Source organism: Trichechus manatus, unplaced genomic scaffold, assembly GCF_000243295.1.
Source record: "Trichechus manatus latirostris isolate Lorelei unplaced genomic scaffold, TriManLat1.0 scaffold00029, whole genome shotgun sequence".
In the NCBI taxonomy this organism is placed as follows: Eukaryota; Metazoa; Chordata; class Mammalia; order Sirenia; family Trichechidae; genus Trichechus; species Trichechus manatus.
In genome coordinates this window covers 17,011,331-17,031,974 of record NW_004443965.1, presented here as the reverse complement: position 1 = coordinate 17,031,974, position 20,644 = coordinate 17,011,331, and the positions used below count along the sequence as shown (strand labels likewise).

Here is a 20,644-nt window from a genome sequence, read left to right as displayed (position 1 = left end):
GGCCCTGCAACTTCTTTAAATTAATATCTCAGACTTCCATGCTATTTCTTAAAGAATTACATGTTTTAGAGTTATGTCAACCTGTTTTGATAATTAATTGGACTTTAGAGTTTCTCCTTTCTTTTCCTAGTTTCAGTAGTTTTTTGTTGTTTATATTGAAAATCTGCTTTAAATGATTCTTTGAAACTCTGAATGTTTGTGAGAAGTTGGAGATTTTGCATATGATCAAAAGATTTAGGATAAGCACTTAAGTATTCTGTTTAGAGAAAGAAGGACAGTTTAGCTGTATTATAATTTGTACTGACTAAAAATTAATTTATCCATTCTTTTTTTCTTTTTCTATGACCGCTCACTTAGATAGTGCCATATCTGTTCTTTAAATAGTGGAACCATTTCTTTGAGTTTTTTCTCTTTTTCATCTCAAACTAATTTTCTGTTTAGATGAAACTGCACTTCTTTGATGGGGAACACAGCTAGCCGAGGAAGGACAGGAGACTGTGATACTGTCATTAACTGCTATCTTAGCTAATAGAAATTCTAGTAACTCTAATTCCTAATCTAATTTTTATCATTGTAACTTCAGTAATTAAGACATCTTACTTTTAGAGGTCTGAGATTATTTTAATTATCCTGTGATTTTTAACCCTAAGGTGCATGCCGTTGCAAGTCTACTTTATTGAAAACAGAAATTATACAGCATGCATATTGGATTGGTGTGTCTTATGAGAAATTTGAGGGGTTTTTTGGTTGCATGTTTGATTAGGTACTAAGTTGCTTGAAAGAAAGGTTAGTACATTAAATGAAAGTATTATTTACCAGACCTCCACGTGTGTCAGTTTGTCATATTGTGGAGGCTTGTGTGTTGGCCATGATGCTGGAAGCTATGCCACCAGTATTCAAATACCAGCAGGGTCACCCATGGTGGACAGGTTTCAGCAGAGTTTCCAGACTAAGACCACGAAGAAGGACCTAATGGTCTACTTCTGAAGATTAGCCAGTGAAAACCTAATGAATAGCAGTGGAACATTGTCTGATACAGTGCTGGAAGATGAACTCCTCAGGTGGGAAGGCACTCTAAAGATGACTGGGGAAGAGCTGCCTCCTCGAAGTAGAGTCGACCTTAATGACGTGGATGGAGTCAAGCTTTTGGGACCTTCATTTGCTGATGTGGCATGACTCGAAATGAGAAGAAATAGCTGCAAACATCCATTAACAGTAGGAATGTGGAATGTACAAAGTATGAATCAAGGAAGATTGGAAGTCGTCAGAAATGATATGGAAAGCATAAAGATCGACATCCTAGTCATTAGTGAGCTGAAACAGACTGGTATTGGCCATTTTGAATCTGACAGTCATATGTTCTACTATGCCAGGAATGAAAACTGAAGTGGAATGACATTGCATTCATTGCCAAAAAGAACATTTCAAAATCTGTCCTGAAGTACAGCGATGTCAGTGATAGGATAATATCCATATGCCTGCAAGGAAGACCAGTTAATATGACTTATTCAAATTTATGTACCAACTGCCAATGCCAAAGATGAAGAAATTGATTTTTTTACCGACTACTGCAGTCTGAAGTTGATCGAACATGCAGCCAGGATGTGTTGATAATTACTGGTGATTGGAACGCGAAAGTTGGAAACAAAGAAGAAAGATTGGTAATTGAAAAGTATGGCCTTGATGACAGAAACGACGCTGGTGATCGCATGATAGAGTTTTGCAAGACCATCGATTTCTTCATTGCAAATAACCTTTTTTCCACACCATAAACTGCGACCATACATGTGGACTTCGCCAGATGTAATATACAGGAATCAAACTGACTACGTCTGTGGAAAGAGATGATGGAAAAGCTCAATATCATCAGTCAGAACAAGGCTAGGGGCCGACTGTGGAACAGACCATCGATTGCTCATACGGAAGTTCAAGTTGAAGTTAAAGAAAATTAGAACAAGTTCACAAGAGCCAAGGAACGACCTTGAGTATATCCCATCTGAATTTAGAGACCATCTCAAGAATAGATTTGATGCATTGACCACTAATGACTGAAGACCAGACGAGTTGTGGAATGACATCAAGGACATCATACATGAAGAAAGCAAGAGGTCATTAAAAAGACAGGAAAGAAAGAAAAGACCTAAATGGATGTCAGAAGAGACTCTGAAACTTGCTCTTGAATGTCAGATAGCTAAAGTGAACAGAAAAAATGATGAAATAAAAGAGCTGAACAGAAGATTTCAAAGGGCAGCTCAAGATGACAAAGTATTGTAATGAAATGTGCAAAGACCTGGAGTTAGAAAACCAACAGGGAAGAACACACACGGCATTTCTCAAGCTGAAGAACTGAAGAAAAATTTCAAGCCTTAAGTTGCAGTATTGAAGAATTCTATAGGGAAAATATTAAACAGCACAGGAGGCATCAAAAGAAGATGGAAGGAATACACAGAGTCACTGTACCAAAAAGAATTGGTTGATGTTCAGCCACTTCAGGAGGTAGTATGTGATCAGGAAACGATACTGAAGGAAGAAGTCCAAGCTGCACTGAAGACATTGCTGAAAAACAAGGCTGCAGGAATTGATGGAATACCAATGAAGATGTTTCAATAAATGAATGCAGCACTGGAAGTGCTTACTCTTCTATGCTAAGAAATTTGGAAGACAGCTACCTGGCCAACCGACTGGAAGAGATCCATATTTATGCCTATTCCCAAGAAAGGTGATTTAACCAAATGTGGAAGTTATCAAACAATAATCATTAATATCACACGCAAGTAAAATTTGGTGAAGATCATTCAAAAGCGATTACAGTGGTACATCGACAGAACTGCCAGAAATTCAAGCTGGATTCAGAAGAGGATGTGGAAGGAGGAAGATCATTGCTGATGTCAGATGGATCTTGGCTGACAGCAGAGAATACCAGAAAGATGTTTACCTGTATTTTATTGACTATGCAAAGGCATTTGGCTGTGTGGATCATAACAAATTATAGATAACATTGTGAAGAATAGGAATATTAGAACAGTCGTGTTCGTGAGGAACCTATACATAGACCAACAGGCAGTCGTTCAAACAGAACAAGGGGAAACTGCATGGCTTAAAGTCAGGAAAGGTGTGCATCAGGGTTGTATCTTTTCACCATACTTACTCAATCTGTATGTTGATCAAATAATCTGAGAAGCTGGACTATATGTCGAAGAACATGGCATCAGGATTTTGGATGAAGACTCATTAACAACCTGCGTTTTGCAGATGACACAGCCTTGCTTACTGAAAGTGAAGAGGTCTTGAAGCACTTACTAATGAAGATCAAAGACTACAGACTTCAGTATAGATTACACCTCAACATAAAGAAAACACAGATCCTCACACCTGGACCAGTAAGAAACCTCATGATAAATGGAGAAAAGATTGAAGTTGTCAAGGATTTCATTTTATTCGGATCTGTAGTCAACACCCACGGAAACAGCAGTCAAGAAATCAAATGACGCATTGCATTGGACAAATCTTCTGCAAAAGGCCTCTTGAAAGTGTTAAGAAGCAAATGTGTCACTTTAAGTATTAAGGTGTCCCTGACCTAAGCCATGGTGTTTTCAGTCGCTTCGTATGCATGTGAGAGCTGGACAATGAGTAAGGAAGACCAAGGAAGAATTGACATCTTTGAATTTATGGTGTTGGCGAACGATACTGATATACCATGGACTGCCAGAAGAACGAACAAGTCTTTCTTGGAAGAAGTACAGCTAAAATGTTCTTTGGAAGCGAGGACGGCCAGACTTCGTCTCACATACTTTGGACATATTATCTGAGAAACCAGTCCCTGGACAAGGACATCATGCTTGGTAAAGTAAAGGGGCAGCAAAAAAGAGGAAGACCTTCAATGAGATGATTGACACAGTGGCTGCAACAATGGGCTCAAGCATAACAATGATTGGTGGATGACACAGGACCTGGCACTTTTTCATTCGGTTGTACATAGGGCCGCTGTGACTCAGAACTGACTCGATAGCATCTGACAACAACAGCAGCAGCATTATTTACCAGATTTTCCCATCTGCAGAAATTATTAAAATCTTATCTAGCATTCAGATGACCACTATGATAGAGATGAATGAGAGTTTGATTTTATATTCTGACTGAGAAAATTGAGATGCCCGCAAAGTTTTTCTCTATTATAATGTCTAAGTATATTAAGCTTTGAATAAGATGATTAATCTTATAACTAAGCTGTAGTGGTGTCTCCTTTCATGTGTTTGTATAGTTCAGTCTAATAATATTTGAGTATATGTTAATGTGCCAGGTCCCGTTCTCAGATTCATTATTGTTATGCCCTCCTTGCAAGGAGACAGGAAATATATTGTAGTGTCTTTATTATTGTTTCATCAAGCTGTTTTTATTTAAAAACCTATGCTTTAGTGTTTTGGCTTTTTAGAGTTTCTTAGTTTCTGATATTTTTTTATAGTTCTTCAGTGTTTTTCAGCTTGCCAGGTAGTTTGGTTTCATGATTAGAAACACTTAGGAATAAGAAGAATTAGGCTCTAGTCTTTGTCTCTCTATTTATAGGCCATGCTATTATATTAGAAAATTAATCTTAAGTCTCAATTGTTGTTTCTGTTGTGGGCCATCGAGTTGATTCTCACTCATAGCAACCCTGTAGGACAGAGGAGAACTTCCTGTAGAATTTCCTAGGCTGCACATCTTTAGGGGAGCAGATCACCAGGTCTTTTCTCCTGTGAAGCTGCTGGTAGATTCGAACTGCCGACCTTTCGGTTAGCAGCCAAGCATTTAAACATTTTGCCACCAGAGCTCCTTAGTCTCAATTAGTGCATTTATAATAATTGTCAGTAATACCACTTTCCTCCCTGCCATATATAAAAATATATATATATTTTTAAGGTACTAGTCTTTGTATTTTTTTTTTTTTTTTAAGGAATTCGGTTTTTTGTCATTAATTTTCTGTCTTAATTTGCTCTTCCTTTTCTAAAGTTTTAGTTATTGTAAGCTCTTTAAAGGAAAAAATTCACCAAGCTGGTATCCCAAGCCATTGTGGATAGCAACTGGCATTAGAGAAATTTTCATCTGTTGTGTCCAAATGGCCTATCTTCTACAGAATTAATAGAGATGAAGATTAAAACATTCCATCAGAAGGGGTGAGAAAGCTGGTAGGGAGGGGAGAGAATGAAAAAGATTATGTATTGTTAATTCTGCTGTTTGAACGTATTAAATAAAAGCCAGGAGTTTTTAGGTAGTGAAACCAGAAAGAGTAGTGCAGACCTTTCTATCTGATATGGGAATGTTAGAGAGGTAAACCAAGGTTCTTTTCTTTTTAATTGAGTCAAAAAGCCCAGGCAGAATGAATTGAAAGTTTGTGGTGAAAACAAAAAGTAGTTCTTTGAAACTGAGGAAATCTGATGATTGGGGACACACTGCTGGAAAAGACTTTTTCACTTTAAGCTAAGAGAAGTTACATTGATTAAGAGGAAAATTACAGATTGCCAGGGAAGTCATGGTATTTTTCTTTTATGTTTTAAAATTTCTAATATTATTAATTTGCTTTATAGTTCAACTGTTTTAATAAATTAGTTTTTCTTTTTTTTTTTTTTAAGATAGTGAAAGAAGAAGGAAAACCATGTCTTAAAACTTCCCTGGAACTTAAATCCAGTGTTTACCAGTGGTCCTTGATCATTGCTTGTTGTTGTTAGGTGCCATTTAGTTGATTCTAACACATAGAAACCCTGTGTACAACAGAATGAAACAGTGCTTGGTCCTGCGCCATCCTCACAATCCTTGCTATACTTGAGCCTATTGTGGCCACTGTGTCAGTCCATCTCACTGAGAGTCTTTCTCTCCTTTGCTGACCATCTACCCTACCAAGCATGATATCCTTCTTTAGGGACTGATCCCTACTAATAACATGCCCAAAGTATGTGACACATAGTCTTGCCATCTTTGCCTCTAGGGAGCATTCTGGTTGTACTTCTTCCAAGACAGATTTGTTTGTTCTTTTGGCAGTCCATGATATTCAGTATTCTTTGCCAACACCGCAGTTCAAAGGTGTCAATTCTTCTTCCGTCTTCCTTAATCATTGTCACAGCTTTGACGTGCATATGAGACGATTGAAAACACTATGGCTTGGGTCAGGGGCACCTTAGTGTTCAAGGTGACATCTTTGCTTTTCAACACTTTAAAAGGTCTTTTGCAGCATATTTGGCCAATGTGTTGCATCTTTTGATTTCGTGATTGAGTGTTGATTGTGGATCCAAGTAAAATGAAATCCTTGACAAGTTCAATCTTTTCTCCATTTATCATGATGTTGCTTATTGATCCACTTGTGAGGATTTTTGTTTTCTTTATGTTGAGGTGTAAGCCATACTGAAGGATGTAGGCTTTGATCTTCATCAGTAAGTACTTCATGTCCTCTTTGGATCATTGCCTAGTGTTTTAATAAATGTAACTGTAACCTAGGTGTGCACTTTTTGGTTCCCGTCGGCTGTACCACCCATTGTGTTAAACCTGGTTCAAATCATGTATCTCTTATCCTCTGGCCGCTGTAATCATTGAAGTTTGCAATTCCTGGTTTTGACTGTTTTGACTATGACTCAGGTATATTTTTAGTATTTATTAACATAACATCTAAAATGCAGAAACTATAAGGAACCACGTATTAACTTAAATTTTACAGCTAGTACATTGGACTGTTGATGCTATCCAGCCAGAGATCACCATCTCACTAGTTCACTAGTAGTTAAAACAAGTTGGGTTTAATACTCATTACAGTGAGGAAAAACTCATACCATGGGGAACCATGGGCGAGTCTAAATCCATAATTGTTAAAGAAGTAGTAGTCATATTGGATGGAAGAAGGTGATGTTTGATATTTTGTGGCTTGGACACTGTTTATATTTTGTCTGTGTTCTGACATGATTACAGATTTGCTTTTTTTCTTGATCTGTCTTGGTCACAGAGTGGCCTGCTCTGATGTTGATGATCCTATGAAATTGTTTAGTTCAATAAGATAACACCAAGGCCTCCCTCTGCATGCTAGTTTGTAATAAGACCAAGATACAGCTTATAGTACTAGGCCACTTCTAGATGTTGTCTTTCTCAGGGGTATAGAGAGAGTTCTTCTGTAATTGCAGCAGAGTAATATGAAAAAGATACCCACATTCCATAGTATTTTAATCTAGTGCTTTATTTTATTAAGTTTGAGCAACAGGGTCAAATACTTAGAAAAAGAGTACATGACAAAGAAGTCACACTATTTATTGAAGTTAAGTGAGAATGAAAAAAAAGAGATAGTTGATACTGTTTACAGAGTCAAGAAGCAACTCAAGGTAAAATTCAAATTCTGAATGTTTTATGCATAAGAACAAAATGAGCTATCTTTGGAGATTACCTAATACATGAGAAAATGATTTGAGCATGGATTTGAAGGAAGTGAGGAAGTTAACTGAAGTAAGAATATACTAGTTCATGGATAAGAATCAGCATAAATCCAGTCCCTAAAATGTGAGTGAAGATTAATCAAATCCCTGCTTTCCCATTTCTCAGTCTTCTCTAACATTAGACACCCACTCCGTACTCCTTCTCTCTGACCCTAGCCACGTGAAGCCAGGTCACAGAGCTTCCAACCAGTTCATTCTATGTTAGTGAATAGAACGCCTGCTGAGAATTTGCATTTCTAACAAGTTCCCTGCTGAGAATTTGCATATATAAGTGATTCTTATGTATAACTTCCTGGGAACTTGTTAGAAATGCAGAGTTTCAGCAGGGGCTCAAATGGATTCCAAGCCCTGCTAGGTCAGAGTTCACAAGTTAAAAGGATGTTGTCCTTCAGACTGCCAGATAAGCATAGACCAGCTGCTAACTTGGGAGTCCACACAACACCCTTACTTCTGACCTGCTGGCCACAAATTTAGGGTTTTCCCACTACCTTAAGATACCAGCCCCAAGCTTGGGGTTTCTTGTGGGATCACTCACTCTCACCCACTAGCTTCCACTACTCCCTTGGGTCCAATAATTCACTGGAATGACTCAGAATTCACAGAAAGTTCTGCACTTACAATTAGCAAAAGGATGCAAATCAGGATCATTATAAGGAAGAGACACATAAGTAAGATCTGGGAGGGTTCCCAACATAGAGTTTCCATATCCAAAAGAAGGCGTGCTGCTTTCCCTTTGCCAGCCAGGAAGCTCTTGGAGCCTCTATGTTTAGAGCCTTTGTTGGCTTCATTACTAAAACTTGAGGCTTTACTGAATATGTATGATAGGTTAAATCATGCCTTCTGAAGTTAGTTGATATTGGTGGTCTTTCCGACCTGGCTAGCCCCCACACATTAGTATGAATCCTCAGGTGTGGTCTGGAGTTTTTAGGTGATAAAGGCACTTTAGTTACTCAGGAAATTTCCAGGGTTGTCTCTCAGGAAACCAAGGACAAAGGCTAAAAAAAAATTTTTTTGGCAAGGTGATTCATTACTACACAGTCAGAAAGAGGGAACAGCCAATGCAAAGGCTGTAAGGTACAAGTATCCGTAGCATGTGTGAGGAACACGAGGCTAGGGTACCTAAAACAGAGTGAATGAGATGGGAACATAATAGGAATAGAGGTCAGAGGGGTACGGATTTGGGGGAGCAGAAGATGTTAGGGTCTTGTTGGCCATTGTATGGGCCTTAGCTTTCACTCTTAGTGAAATGAAGAGCCATTTGGAGGGTTTTGAGCAGCTCATTGTGAGCAGGATCTGCCTTATGTTTTACTCTGACTATAGGTAGAAAGGGAAACCCTAGTGTTGTAGTGGTTAAGAGCTACGGCTGCTAACCAAAAGGTCGGCAGTTCGAATCCACCAGGTGCTCTGTGGAAACCCTATGGGGCAGTTCTACTCTGTCCTGTAGGGTCGCTACGAGTCGGAATCGACTCAGTGGCAACGGGTTGGTTTGTTGGTATATGTAGACAGTAGATGCTACAGAGCCTAGATTCCTGTGAATTTTTCATTCAGATATTTTCTTTTTCAACTTTAAAAGTTTCATTTGTTTCATATTTTCAACCTTTCCTTCCTCATCAGTGTGTTTTCTTTACGTACAGTAGCTATTTTTAAGGCCTTGTCTTTTAATCCTGTCATCTTTGTCATTTCTGAGTCTTTTTCTAGTTACTGAACAGTGGGAAATTTTTATAGTGGAATGTTTTAAACATTTACAAAAGTAGAGGGAATATAATGAACCTAATGTACCTATCATCCAGCTTCAAGAGTTATTAATATGTTGTCAGTGTAGTTTTAACTATACCTGGTACTTTCCTACCCCTGATTATTTTAAAGCAAATCTCAGAAAACTCTCTCATATGTAAATATTTCAAGATGTAACCACTCTACCACTATCACATTAAAAAAAAATTAACAGCTAACTAAAATAAATTATTTTAAAAATTAACAGCTAACGGTAACTCCTTAATAACAGTAGAAATCCATCAGAGTTCACATTTCCTTGAAGACTTACATGAACTTGATAAATTCCAGGAAAAATAAAACTTCCAAAATTGACATTTAAAAAATCTGAATTATCTTGAAATTGTTAGAGGAATTGAATTTGTAACAATAACAAAACAACAGTAGCACCTTTCCTTAAGGAAACATGAAGAATTTTTAATTAAAATTTTTATTGAGAATAACTATAGATTAGATTCACTTGCAGTTGTAAGAAAAACTAGAGAGAGATCCTGTGTACTCTTTACCCAGTCCCCTCCACCCAATGGTAACACTTTGCACAGTTACAGAAAATAACACAACCTGTTTTTTATGCCTGTCACAACCAGGATATTGACATTGATACAGTTCACCAATCTTACTCAGATTTCCCCAGTTTTAACCTGGACTGCTGTGTGCGTGTTTAGTTCTTTATAATTTTAACACGTGTAGGTTTGTGTATTCAACATCACAGTCAATATACTGAACAGTTCAGTCACTACAAAGATCTCTCATGTTGTCCTTTTATAACCACACCTATCTCCATTCCAGGACAACCCCCCACCCCCGTCCCCCAGCAATCAGTAATTTCTTCTCCTTTTCTAAAATTTTTTTTTACTTCAAAATGTTATGTAAGTGGAATTATACAATACGTAACCTTTAGCAATTGACTTTTTTCAGTCAGCATGATTTCCTGGAGATACATTATTTATCAATAGTTTGTTCCATTGTATTGCTGGGTAGTAGTCCATGCTATCAATGTATCACAGTTTGTTTAACCATTCACCTATTGAAGGACATCTGGAGTCCAGATGCTTTTACTAATGAATTCTACCAAATATATGAGGAAGAATTAATACTGTATACAAAAATTTGCAGAGAATAAAAAAGAAGACTCAACAGTTCACTTAAAAGAGTAGCAAAACCTTGATTACAAACCCAAAAAGAACAATTCAAGAAAGGATTCATTCATACACATAGATGCAAAAATATTAACATATTAGCAGACTGAATCCAGTAATATAAAAAAGTATAATACATCATGACCTAGTTTGGTGTTTTTTTTTTTTTTTTTTTCTCCTAGGAATACAGGTTGGATTAATATTCAGAAAGCAGTCCATGTATTTTACCAGGTTAACAGAAAGGGGAGAAAAAAAGTAAGATAATTTCAACATAGTCAGAAAAAGCATTTGGTAATAATCAACATCTGTTTATGTTAATAAAAAAAAAAAACTTTGGCAAGTAGGAATTGAAGGCAACTTCTTTAATCTGATGAATATTAATATCTATAAAAATATAAAGGAGGTGTACCTAATGGTGAAATGTTGACATCTTTCCCTTTGAGAACAAGAGAAGAGTATTATACAAAACAATGAAAGAATTTCTCTAACGGGACAAAACGGACAGATTTAACTACATAATACATAAACTTTCTATAGCAAAGACTATCAAAAAAATTAAGGATTAAAAAAACTAGGAGAAAATACTTGCAATGTTTATAACTGTTAGTAGGCTGGTATCTGTTTATAAATAAAGATTGCTACCAATCAGTAAACACAAGTTAACCCAGTTGCAAAATGGGCAAGGTGCATGAACATGTAGCACATAGAAGAAATACAGGAGACCTATGAACATATGATGATGTCCAATCTTTTAAGTGAAATAGCTGGTCTAAGATTTAAAAGGTTGATAACATCTACTGTTAAGGATATAGAAAATTAGGCTTCCTAATATACTGTTGTTAGGTGTGTATATTGGTACTGCTATGAAATCATTTTACTCCTCTACTTAAATAATGACTATCTGTAGCTATTCTGATAAAAGCCAAGCTGTTTACCATGGATTATGATTGTATCTGATCTGGTCACTACTTATTTCTGTTACTAAATGTTGTTCTGCTTTCTCTCATTCATTTTATAGCTTTTCTTTCTGTCCCTCAAACATACTAAACTTGTGTCTTTTTCAGGGAATATACTGTAGTTATTCCCTCTAGCTGGATTATTCTTTTTTCGGATCTTTTCATGGTTGCTATTTATTCATTGTTCAGATCTCACCTCTGAAAGGTCTTCTCTGACTACGTGAACTCACTTCTTCTTAACTCTGTAACCCATTACCATGTTCAGTATTTATCACAATCTGAAATTTTCTTATTTACTTAATTAGAAATACCTCTCTCTTTTCCCACTAGAATACCAGTCCTTGAGGATAAGCACTCTTATTCACAGCTGTATTTCCAGTACCTAGATCAGGACCCCAGATACATGATGGATTTTTGTTGAATGAGTGAATGGATCGTCCTATAATATTGTATATGTGTGTGCACACTTGTGTGTACATATACACACATATCTACACTTGATATTTTTCAGTGGGAAGATTTTTAATTATAGATTCAACATACAGCAGGAGGGAGTGCAATTATGGGAGACTTTTCTATTTACATTATTTCCTTTTAAAAAATATTTTATTGTGATTCTGGAGAAACTACATAGCAAAATAGGTTGTCGTTTAACAGTTTTTACACGTTATTCAGTGACATTGGTTACACTTTTCGCAATGTGTCAGCATTCTCATATCTACACTATTTCTGTAATGCTTAAATTTATATAGCTATATATTACCTTTGCAAAATAAACTTTTAATAACCTGCAAAAGCCCTCAGTACTTAAAAAATATCTGCATTCTTAAAGCTCTGGAAGTTTATGGTTATTGGCCAGATGAAAACTTTTAAATATAACAATATTAACTAACATTTATTGAGAACTTAACACTCACTGCTTCAAGCCCTCTGTCGTCTGTCTTAACTCATTTAATATTTTTATAAAATCTCTGTGAGGCATTATTATTTTGTGCATTACAGATAAGGAAACAAAGGCAGAAAGAGCCTAAGAAGCCACCTAAAGTTTATAAAGAGGTAGAGCTGAGAATTAAATTCAAGATATCTGGCTTGAATGTACTTTATTACTCGTTATTCACTTTCGTATATGTCCTCATACTATATGAATCCCGTTATTTCATCATCCTAGCCCTGGTGGTCCAATGGTTAAGTGCTTGGATGCTAACTGAAGAGTTGGTAGCTCGAACCCACCAGCAGCTCTGCAGGAAAAAAGACCTGGCAATCAGCTCCCATAAAGATTATAACCTAGAAAACCGTACAGGGCAGTTCTTCTCTGTCATATTAGGGTCACTGTGAGTCAGATTCGACTCTAGGACACGATAGTACCTTTAAAACCTTTTTTTTTTTTTTTTTAATGTCTCCAAACTTAACAATTGCCATTTATCTATGTAAGTGAGTAGATCTTTTTGTTATTCCCCTCTCTTCCAAATAGTTTTCTTCCAGGGCATGATGCAGGTTTTCAGTATAGTATGGTGCAAGGATTTTTAATCTGTAGTTAAGTTATGTGAAAAATTGAACTTTTATCATGCTTGTTTAGAAAACCTTTATGCTGCCTTCAGTCTGAGATTTTATTACATTTAAAGCAATTACAAAAGAATCACATCAGAACAATACAGGTTATAATAATGATTTTTTATGATAAAATGTATAAAATGTGTTGGGCTGAGGTAGTAGTTGGTTTTATGAGTAACAAAAGGAAGATAAGAATTTTTTTTATCGTTCTTCTCTTTTTCCTGATGCTTTTAATTTATTAATTCATTCCTTAACAAATACCTACCATGACAGACACTGTGCTAGATGCTGGAAATCAAGAGGTGAACAAGATAAAAATCACTTCTGCGTTTACTATTTGCTGTTTTTAAGATTAATATGCTTGTTTATTTACACTATGTCAAATTATATAGATTTAATCTGTCGGGATGCAAAAAAGACCATTAAATTACTGTGATTGTTGTATTCTTTTTTAGTCTGTTGCCTTCTTAAGAAATTGTCCTTATAAATCAAATGTGTATTACAGATTATAAAAGTATAATTATAAAAATACACTATGTATGCTATATATTACAATATTTTAATGCAATCAAGATATGTTGGTAATTACTGGAGATTGGAATGCTAAAGTTGGCAATGAAGAAGGAACAATAGTTGGAAAATATGGCCTTGGTGATAGAAACAACACCGGAGACTGCATGATAGAATTTCGCAAGACCAACGACTTCTTCATTGCAAATACTTTTTTTCAACAACATAAATGGTGACTATAAACATGGATTTCACCATATGTATAATAATACACAGGAATCTAATTGACTGCATCTGTGGAAAGAGATGATGGAAAAGCTCAATATCATCAGTTAGAACAAGGCCAGGGGCCGACTGCGGAACAAACCATCAGTTGCTCATAATGCAAGTTCAAGTTGAAGCTGAAGAAAATTAGAACGAGTCCACAAGAGCCAAAATACAACCCTGAGTATATTCCACCTGAATTTAGAGACCATCTAAAGAATAGTTTTGATGCAGCGAACACTAATGACCAAAGACCATATGAGTTGTGGGGTGACATCAGGGACATCATACATGGAGAAAGCAGAAGATGATTAAAAAGATAGGGGGGAAAAAAGGATGTCAGAAGAGACCTTGAAACTTGATTTTGAACATCAAGTAGCTAAAGCAAAAGGAAGAATTAAGAGCTAAACAAAAGATTTCAAAGGGAGGTTCGAGAAGACCAAGTAAAGTATTTTAATGACATGTGCAAAGACGTGGAGTTAGAAAACCAAAAGGGAAGAACATGCTTGACATTTCTCAAGCTGAAAGAACATTAAAACTTCAAGGTTCAATATTGAAGGATTCTATGGGGAAAATACTAAGTGACGCAGGAAGCATCAAAAGAAGATGGAAGGAATACACAGAGTCACTGTACCAAAAAGAATTGGTTGATGCTCACCCATTTCAGGAGGTAGCGTATGATCAAGAAATGATGGTACTGAAGAAAGAAGTCCAAGCTCCACTGAAGATTTGTGAAAAACAAGGCTCCAGGAATTGACAAATACCAGCTGTTTCAACAAACTGATGCAGCGCTGAAAGTGCTCACTAGTCTATGCCAAGAAATTTGGAAGACAGCTGCCTGGCCAGCCAGCTGGAAGAAATCCAGATTTGTGCATGTTCCAAAGAAAGATGATCCAACAGAATGTGGAAATTATTTAACAATATCATTAATATCACACACGAGTAAAATATTGCTGAAGATAATTAAAAAAAAAAAAAAAAAAACGACTGCAGCAGTGCAGCAACAGGGAACTACCAGAAATTCAAGTCGGATTAAGAAAAGATGTGGAATGAGGGCTGTCATTGCTGATGCCAGATGGATCCTGGCTGAAAGCAGAGAATACCAGAAAGATGTTTACCTGTGTTTTATTGACTATACAAAGGCATTCGACTGTGTGGATCATAACAAATTATGGATAACATTGCGAAGAATGGGAATTCCCAGAACACTTAATTGTGTTGTCACAACATTTGTATGGTATTTTACAAAAGTATTGATCCACAAAAGATTGGAAATTTAAAATACTTAATTCTTTACCCCTGGTGGTTTGAGAAATATTGGTGAGAAGCGAATTCAAAAGCTGAAATGTCTAATAGAACTGTTGAATTTACCCATTGTAATAGTAGGTGGCAGTATATTCTACTACAATCCCTAAGCAGTTAACTATATGGTGACCAGGCCACTGGATTGTGTGAAGGAAAAAGGTTGAGGAAAGAGGGAAATGTAAATAAATACAGGAAAAATAGGGAGATTGATACAGGAAAGAGAAAATGTTCATTATTTTAATGGTAGACAAGACTGCCTTCAGAAATTTAGATTTCATTCACTGGCATATCTGATACAGGTTTTTCACTTCTGTGTTTGGCTTAGGAGCCCTGGTGGCGCAGTGATTAAGAGTTTGACTGTTAACCAAAAGATCAGCAGTTCTCATCCATCAGCCACTCCTTGAAAACCCTATGGGGCAGTTCTACTCTATCTTGTAGGGTCGCTATGAGTCGAAATCAACTTGACAGCAACTGTTTTTTATGTTTAGCTTTGCATTAAACTTTGTTAGTTTATACATATGAAGAGCCAGCTCAATCTGGAGCCTAGCATTCGAAAAGTAATGCTTCTCTGTATGTGAGAAAGTCATAAAGAATGTTAAATGTGTTATATGTTTTGTGTCCTTAACATCATCACATAGAAAAGGCACTAATTTTCAGAAATGCTAAAAGAAGGAAGGGAAGGTAAAACTATTCTAAGTTATTAGCAGTTTTAGAGGCAAATGAAGAGAAGATGAAAAAGAGAAAAATTGGTGTGGAGATGCTTCTGTTTGATTCACAGAGATGTTGATGTTTATCTATTTCCAGCTTAGTTGATAAATTACTTTTGAATCTGCAAGGTATACATCAATAGTAGTAGTAGTAGTACTGTTATGACTTTGGTTCCAGGAATAGATTCTTATAATTTGAATAATGTTTGTTCATTTTCTAGGAATACAGGAGTTTCCAGAAAATATAAAAAATTGTAAAGTTTTGACAATTGTGGAGGCCAGTGTAAATCCTATTTCCAAGTAAGTTCTCTGTTGCATTCTCAGTTACTTTTTTGAATAGAACAACTATAAACCAGTAGTAAAATAATACCTTACATATTTTAAGGAACAATTTGTATTAATCTTCAACCCATAAAAAATACCAATTTTAGATGAAAAAATAAACATTTAAAATAAATTTTGTAAACTCTTATTTTACAAAGGTATAATTTAAGATTCAAACAGATAATGTGTTTTACTCCTGGTCTCACAGCAAATTAATGTCAGAAATGAGACCAGAATCCAGGTATCCTTTCTCAATGTCATTTTCGCAGTATAAAAATATCTTCATCTACAATTCAGATGTGTGACACACTCAGCCTTCTAAAAATAAAGGAAAACGATGGAAGTTACGTATATTCTTTTATGATGATAGTGGCTAGAAACAGCTTTGCTGGTACCTAAGTTGTTAAATTTTGTGAAAATGAAATGCTGAAGGGAAAGATGGATAGAGCAGAGCATGGCATAGTATAACTAAGGTGAGAGTTGAAATCAGCCTTCACTGTATTTCTTGATGAATTTTTCCAACATAGAGTTGCTTTACCGTTTGTGGAATATGGAGGATTATGAGGTAGGGGAAAAATAAGATGAGTTAAAGACTCAGCTATCTTACTGTGAGAGGATTTTGTACTTGTTAAAATCCAGGACAAACAAAGATGATGTATATTCTCTTCATTTGAAAATATTGCTCTAATACTTAGTTCTAAAGAGCTCTGGTGGTGCAGTGGTTAAGAGCTCAGCTGCTAACCAAAAGGTCAGTAGTTTGAATCCACCAGCCACTCCTTGGAAACCTATGGGGCAGTTTTACTCTGTCCTATAGGGACGCTATGAGTTGGAATTGACTTGACGGCAACAGGTTTATTTAGTTCTAAATGTATGACTTGTTTCATAAGCCAGAGAAAACAGAAACAGAGCTGATACATATAGTTTCTTATATGGCCTTAAAATGTCAGTCAGCTTTTTCTCCTTCTGTAATCTATATTTGATTCTTGTAAGGGGCAAATGTTAGATTGAAAATAATCTAAACTAGCAGTTCTCAATTTGGGGCGATTTTGCTTCTGGGGGACATTTGGCAATTTCTGGAGACATTTTTGGTTGTAATGACCTAGGGAGGAATTGCTGCTGGGATTTAGTGGTTAGGAGCAAAGGATACTGCTAAACATCCTGCAGTCCACAGAACTGCCTTTTCACAGTAAAAATTATCCTGCTGAAAATGCTAATATTGCCAAGGTTTAGAGACCCTGATCTAGTCCTTCGGATTAATGAAAAACTTGAAGTTGTTATATGCTATGTAAGGTGAATTTTGGGAGTGTCTGATGATTTCATAGTTATGTCAGAAATACATTTCTGTGTATTGTGGGTTGACTAGGGAAGATTTTATATTGAGACAAATACTGCCTCACTACTTAATAGAAAGAAATGAAGATATTAATACTGAAACAGGTAAGATACTACTGAAGGCAAATCTCTATTTGAGGATATCTAATAGAAAGAAAGAGGTAACTATTATCTGATTACACAAATTCTTGAAGAGATTTAAGTGAGAGACTGAAATTCTGTATATGAACTTAATTTAAATTTTGATATATTTTATTTAGGCTTCCTGATGGATTTTCTCAGCTGTTAAACCTAACACAATTATATCTGAATGATGCTTTCCTTGAGTTCTTGCCAGCTAATTTTGGCAGGTAAATTATAGTTTCTTCTAAAACCTTTTACTGCTACCTCTTGTAAAATTCACAAAAATACGAGTTGATTTAGTAATACTATTAATTACAGTTTCTTAGACTTTTATAATTATTTCCAAGCATTATGGCTTTTATAGATTTCTGTTGACCCTGTTATTTTGACTTGAAGTTTATTTTCCCGGGTAAACAATAAACAATAAGAGTTTAAAAGAAACAAGTAATTTTAGACTTGAATTGATTTTAAGGAATACAAAAATAGATGGTTTAAATGGGGGTAATTTCTGTGTATTTGAGATACTAATTGCTTTATTCTTAGCATTTGCTACTATCCAGAACTATCTAATTTACTGGTTTGTCTTCCCCACTAGAAAAAAAATTCTGGAGAGAAGAGAATGTGTTTCTGGGGTTCACCCCCCACCTTTGTCAGCATCTTGAGCCGTTCCTATCATATTATAGTCACTCTGAATAGATGAAAAAAACAAATGAATAAATAAGTATCAATACAGAATTCAAATTAATTACTAGAAAAAAAGTGCTACTCAACTACCTGTTAAATTTTTAGTCATCTTCTGTCTAAAACTAGTGTACTGATCAGATTCTGTATGTGGGATTTAGACACTTAATCTGCTTATTTTATCTCTCATTTTATAGATTTTAAAGATTAGACCTTTGTCTGACTTATAATATCCAAAAATTTTGTCTCTGTAGGTTCTCTTTTTACTCTTTTGGTAAAGTCTTTTGACAGCATAAGTGTTTAATTTTTAGAAGATCACAGTTATCTAGCTTATCTTCTGGAGTTTGTGTGTTGTTGGTTATGGTTTGTGTCCTGTTAATATCATTTATTAGGGTCTCTAGCATTGATCCTGTTTTTTCTTCTATAAACTTTATAATTTTTTGGCTTTATATTTAGGTCTTTGATCCATTTTGAATTAGGTTTTGTATATGGTGTGAGGTATGGGTCCTGTTTCATTTTTTTGCAGATGGATATCCAGTTTTGCCAGCACCATTTGTTAAAAAGACTGTCTTTTCACCATTAGATGGGCTTTGGGCCCTTGTGGAAGATCAGGTTACCGTAGGTGGATGGATTTACATCTGGGTTCTCAGTTCTGTTCCACTGGTCAGTGTATCTGTCGTTGTACTAGTACCAGGCTGTTTTGACTACCGTAGCTGTATAGTAGGTTCTGAGGTCAGGTAGTGCGAGTTTTCCTACTTTATTTTTCTTTTTCAATAGTGCTTTACTTATCTGGGGCTTCTTCCCCTTCCAAATAAAGATAATGATTAGTTTCTCCATCTCTTTGAAGAATGTTTTTGGTATTTGGATCAGGATTGCATTGTATTTGTAAATTACTTTGGGTAGAATTGTCATTTTCACAATGGTGAGTCTACCTATCCATTAGCATGGTATGTTTTTCCATTTATGGAGGTTCCTTTGGGTTTCTTGCAGTAGTGTTTTGTAGTTTTCTTTGTATAGGTCTTTTACATCCCTGGTTAGATTTATTTCTAAGTATTTTATTTTTTTAGGGCCTGTTATAAATGGTATTGTTTTCCTGATGTCCTTTTCATCATTCTCTTTATTGGTGTATAGGAATGCAGCTGATTTTTGTGTGTTTATCTTGTATCTTGCTACTCCGCTGAATCTTTCTCTTCATTCCAATAGTTTTCTCGTGGAGTCTTCAGGGTTTTCTATGTATAGTATCATATCATCCACAAACAGGGATGGTTTAACTTCTTCATTACCAATTTAGATGCCCTTTATTTCTTTTTCTTGCCTTATTGCTCTAGCTAGGACTTCCAGCATAATGTAAAATAGGAGTGGTGATAAAGGGCATCCTTGTCTTGTTCCTGTTCTCAGGGGGAATGTTTTCAGCCTCTCTCCATTAAGAATGATGTTGGCCATTGGTTTTGCATAGACGCCCTTTATTATGTTGAGAAATTTCTTCTATACCTATTTTATTGAGAATTTTATCAGAAATGGGTGTTGGAGTTTGTCAAATGCCTTTTCTGCATCAATTGAGATGATCCTGTGATTCTTTTCTTTCTTTTTATTTATGTGGTGGATTACGTTGATTGATTTTCTAATGTTGAACCATCCTTGCATCCCCGATATAAATCGTGCTTGGTCATGGTGTATTATTTTTTTGATATGATGCTGAATTCTATTGGCTAGAATTTTGTTCAGAATTTTTGAATCTGTATTCATGAGAGATACTGGTCTGTAATTTTCTCTTTTTGTGACATGTTTACCTGGTTTTGGTATCAGGGTTGTCATGGATTGAATTATGTCCCCCAAAAAATGTGTGTATCAATTTGGATGGGCCGTGATTCCTGGTATTGTGTGATTTTCCTATATGATGTTAGTGAGGGAGGATGGGCGGTGGTTGTGTTAGTAAGGCAGGACTCAATCTGCAAGATTCGATTGTGTCCTGAGGCAATCTCTTGAGATATAAAAGAAGTGAGCAGAGAGACGGGGACCTCATACCACCAAGAAAGCAGTGCCAGGAGAAGAGCACATCCTTCGAACCTGGGGTCCCTGCGTGGAGAAGCTCCTAGTCTGGAGGAACATTGATGAGAAGACCGACAGAGAGAGAAAGCCTTCCCCTGGAGCTGACGCCCTGAGTTTGGACTTTTAGGCTACTTTATTGTGAAGAAATAAATTTCTCTTTATTAAAGCTATCCACTTGTGGTATTTCTGTTGTAGCAGCACTAGATGACTAAGACAAAGGTTATGCTGGCTTCATAGAATGAATTCAGAAATGTAACTTCCTTTTCTATGTTCTGAAATAGTTTGAGTAGTACTGGTATAAGCTATTCTTTGAATGTTTGGTAGAATTCTCCAGTGAAGCCATCGGGGCCAGGGTTTTTTTTTGTTGTTGTTGGGTTTTTTTTTTATTACCTTTTCAGTCTTTTATCTTGTTATGAGTCTGCTCAGATTTCCACCATCAATTTGTGTTAGTTTGGGTAGGTAGTGTGTTTCTAGAAATTTATCCA

The 20,644-nt window shown here is 36.0% G+C and overlaps 1 protein-coding gene across 12 annotated transcripts in view; it reads left to right on the top strand.

Moving 5' to 3' along the window:
- ERBIN (erbb2 interacting protein) overlaps positions 1 to 20,644 on the top strand; it is a 180,960-nt gene that overhangs the window by 77,156 nt on the left and 83,160 nt on the right. For 11 of the 12 annotated variants that reach the window (XM_023729587.1, XM_023729588.1, XM_023729589.1 and 8 more), the window contains 2 exons: positions 15,872 to 15,950; positions 17,567 to 17,656. The exons of the other annotated variant lie outside the window; for it this stretch is intronic. In XM_023729587.1, the coding sequence (XP_023585355.1) occupies positions 15,872 to 15,950; positions 17,567 to 17,656 (169 nt within the window). The remainder of the gene's footprint in view (positions 1 to 15,871; positions 15,951 to 17,566; positions 17,657 to 20,644) is intronic. 12 annotated transcript variants of the gene reach the window in all.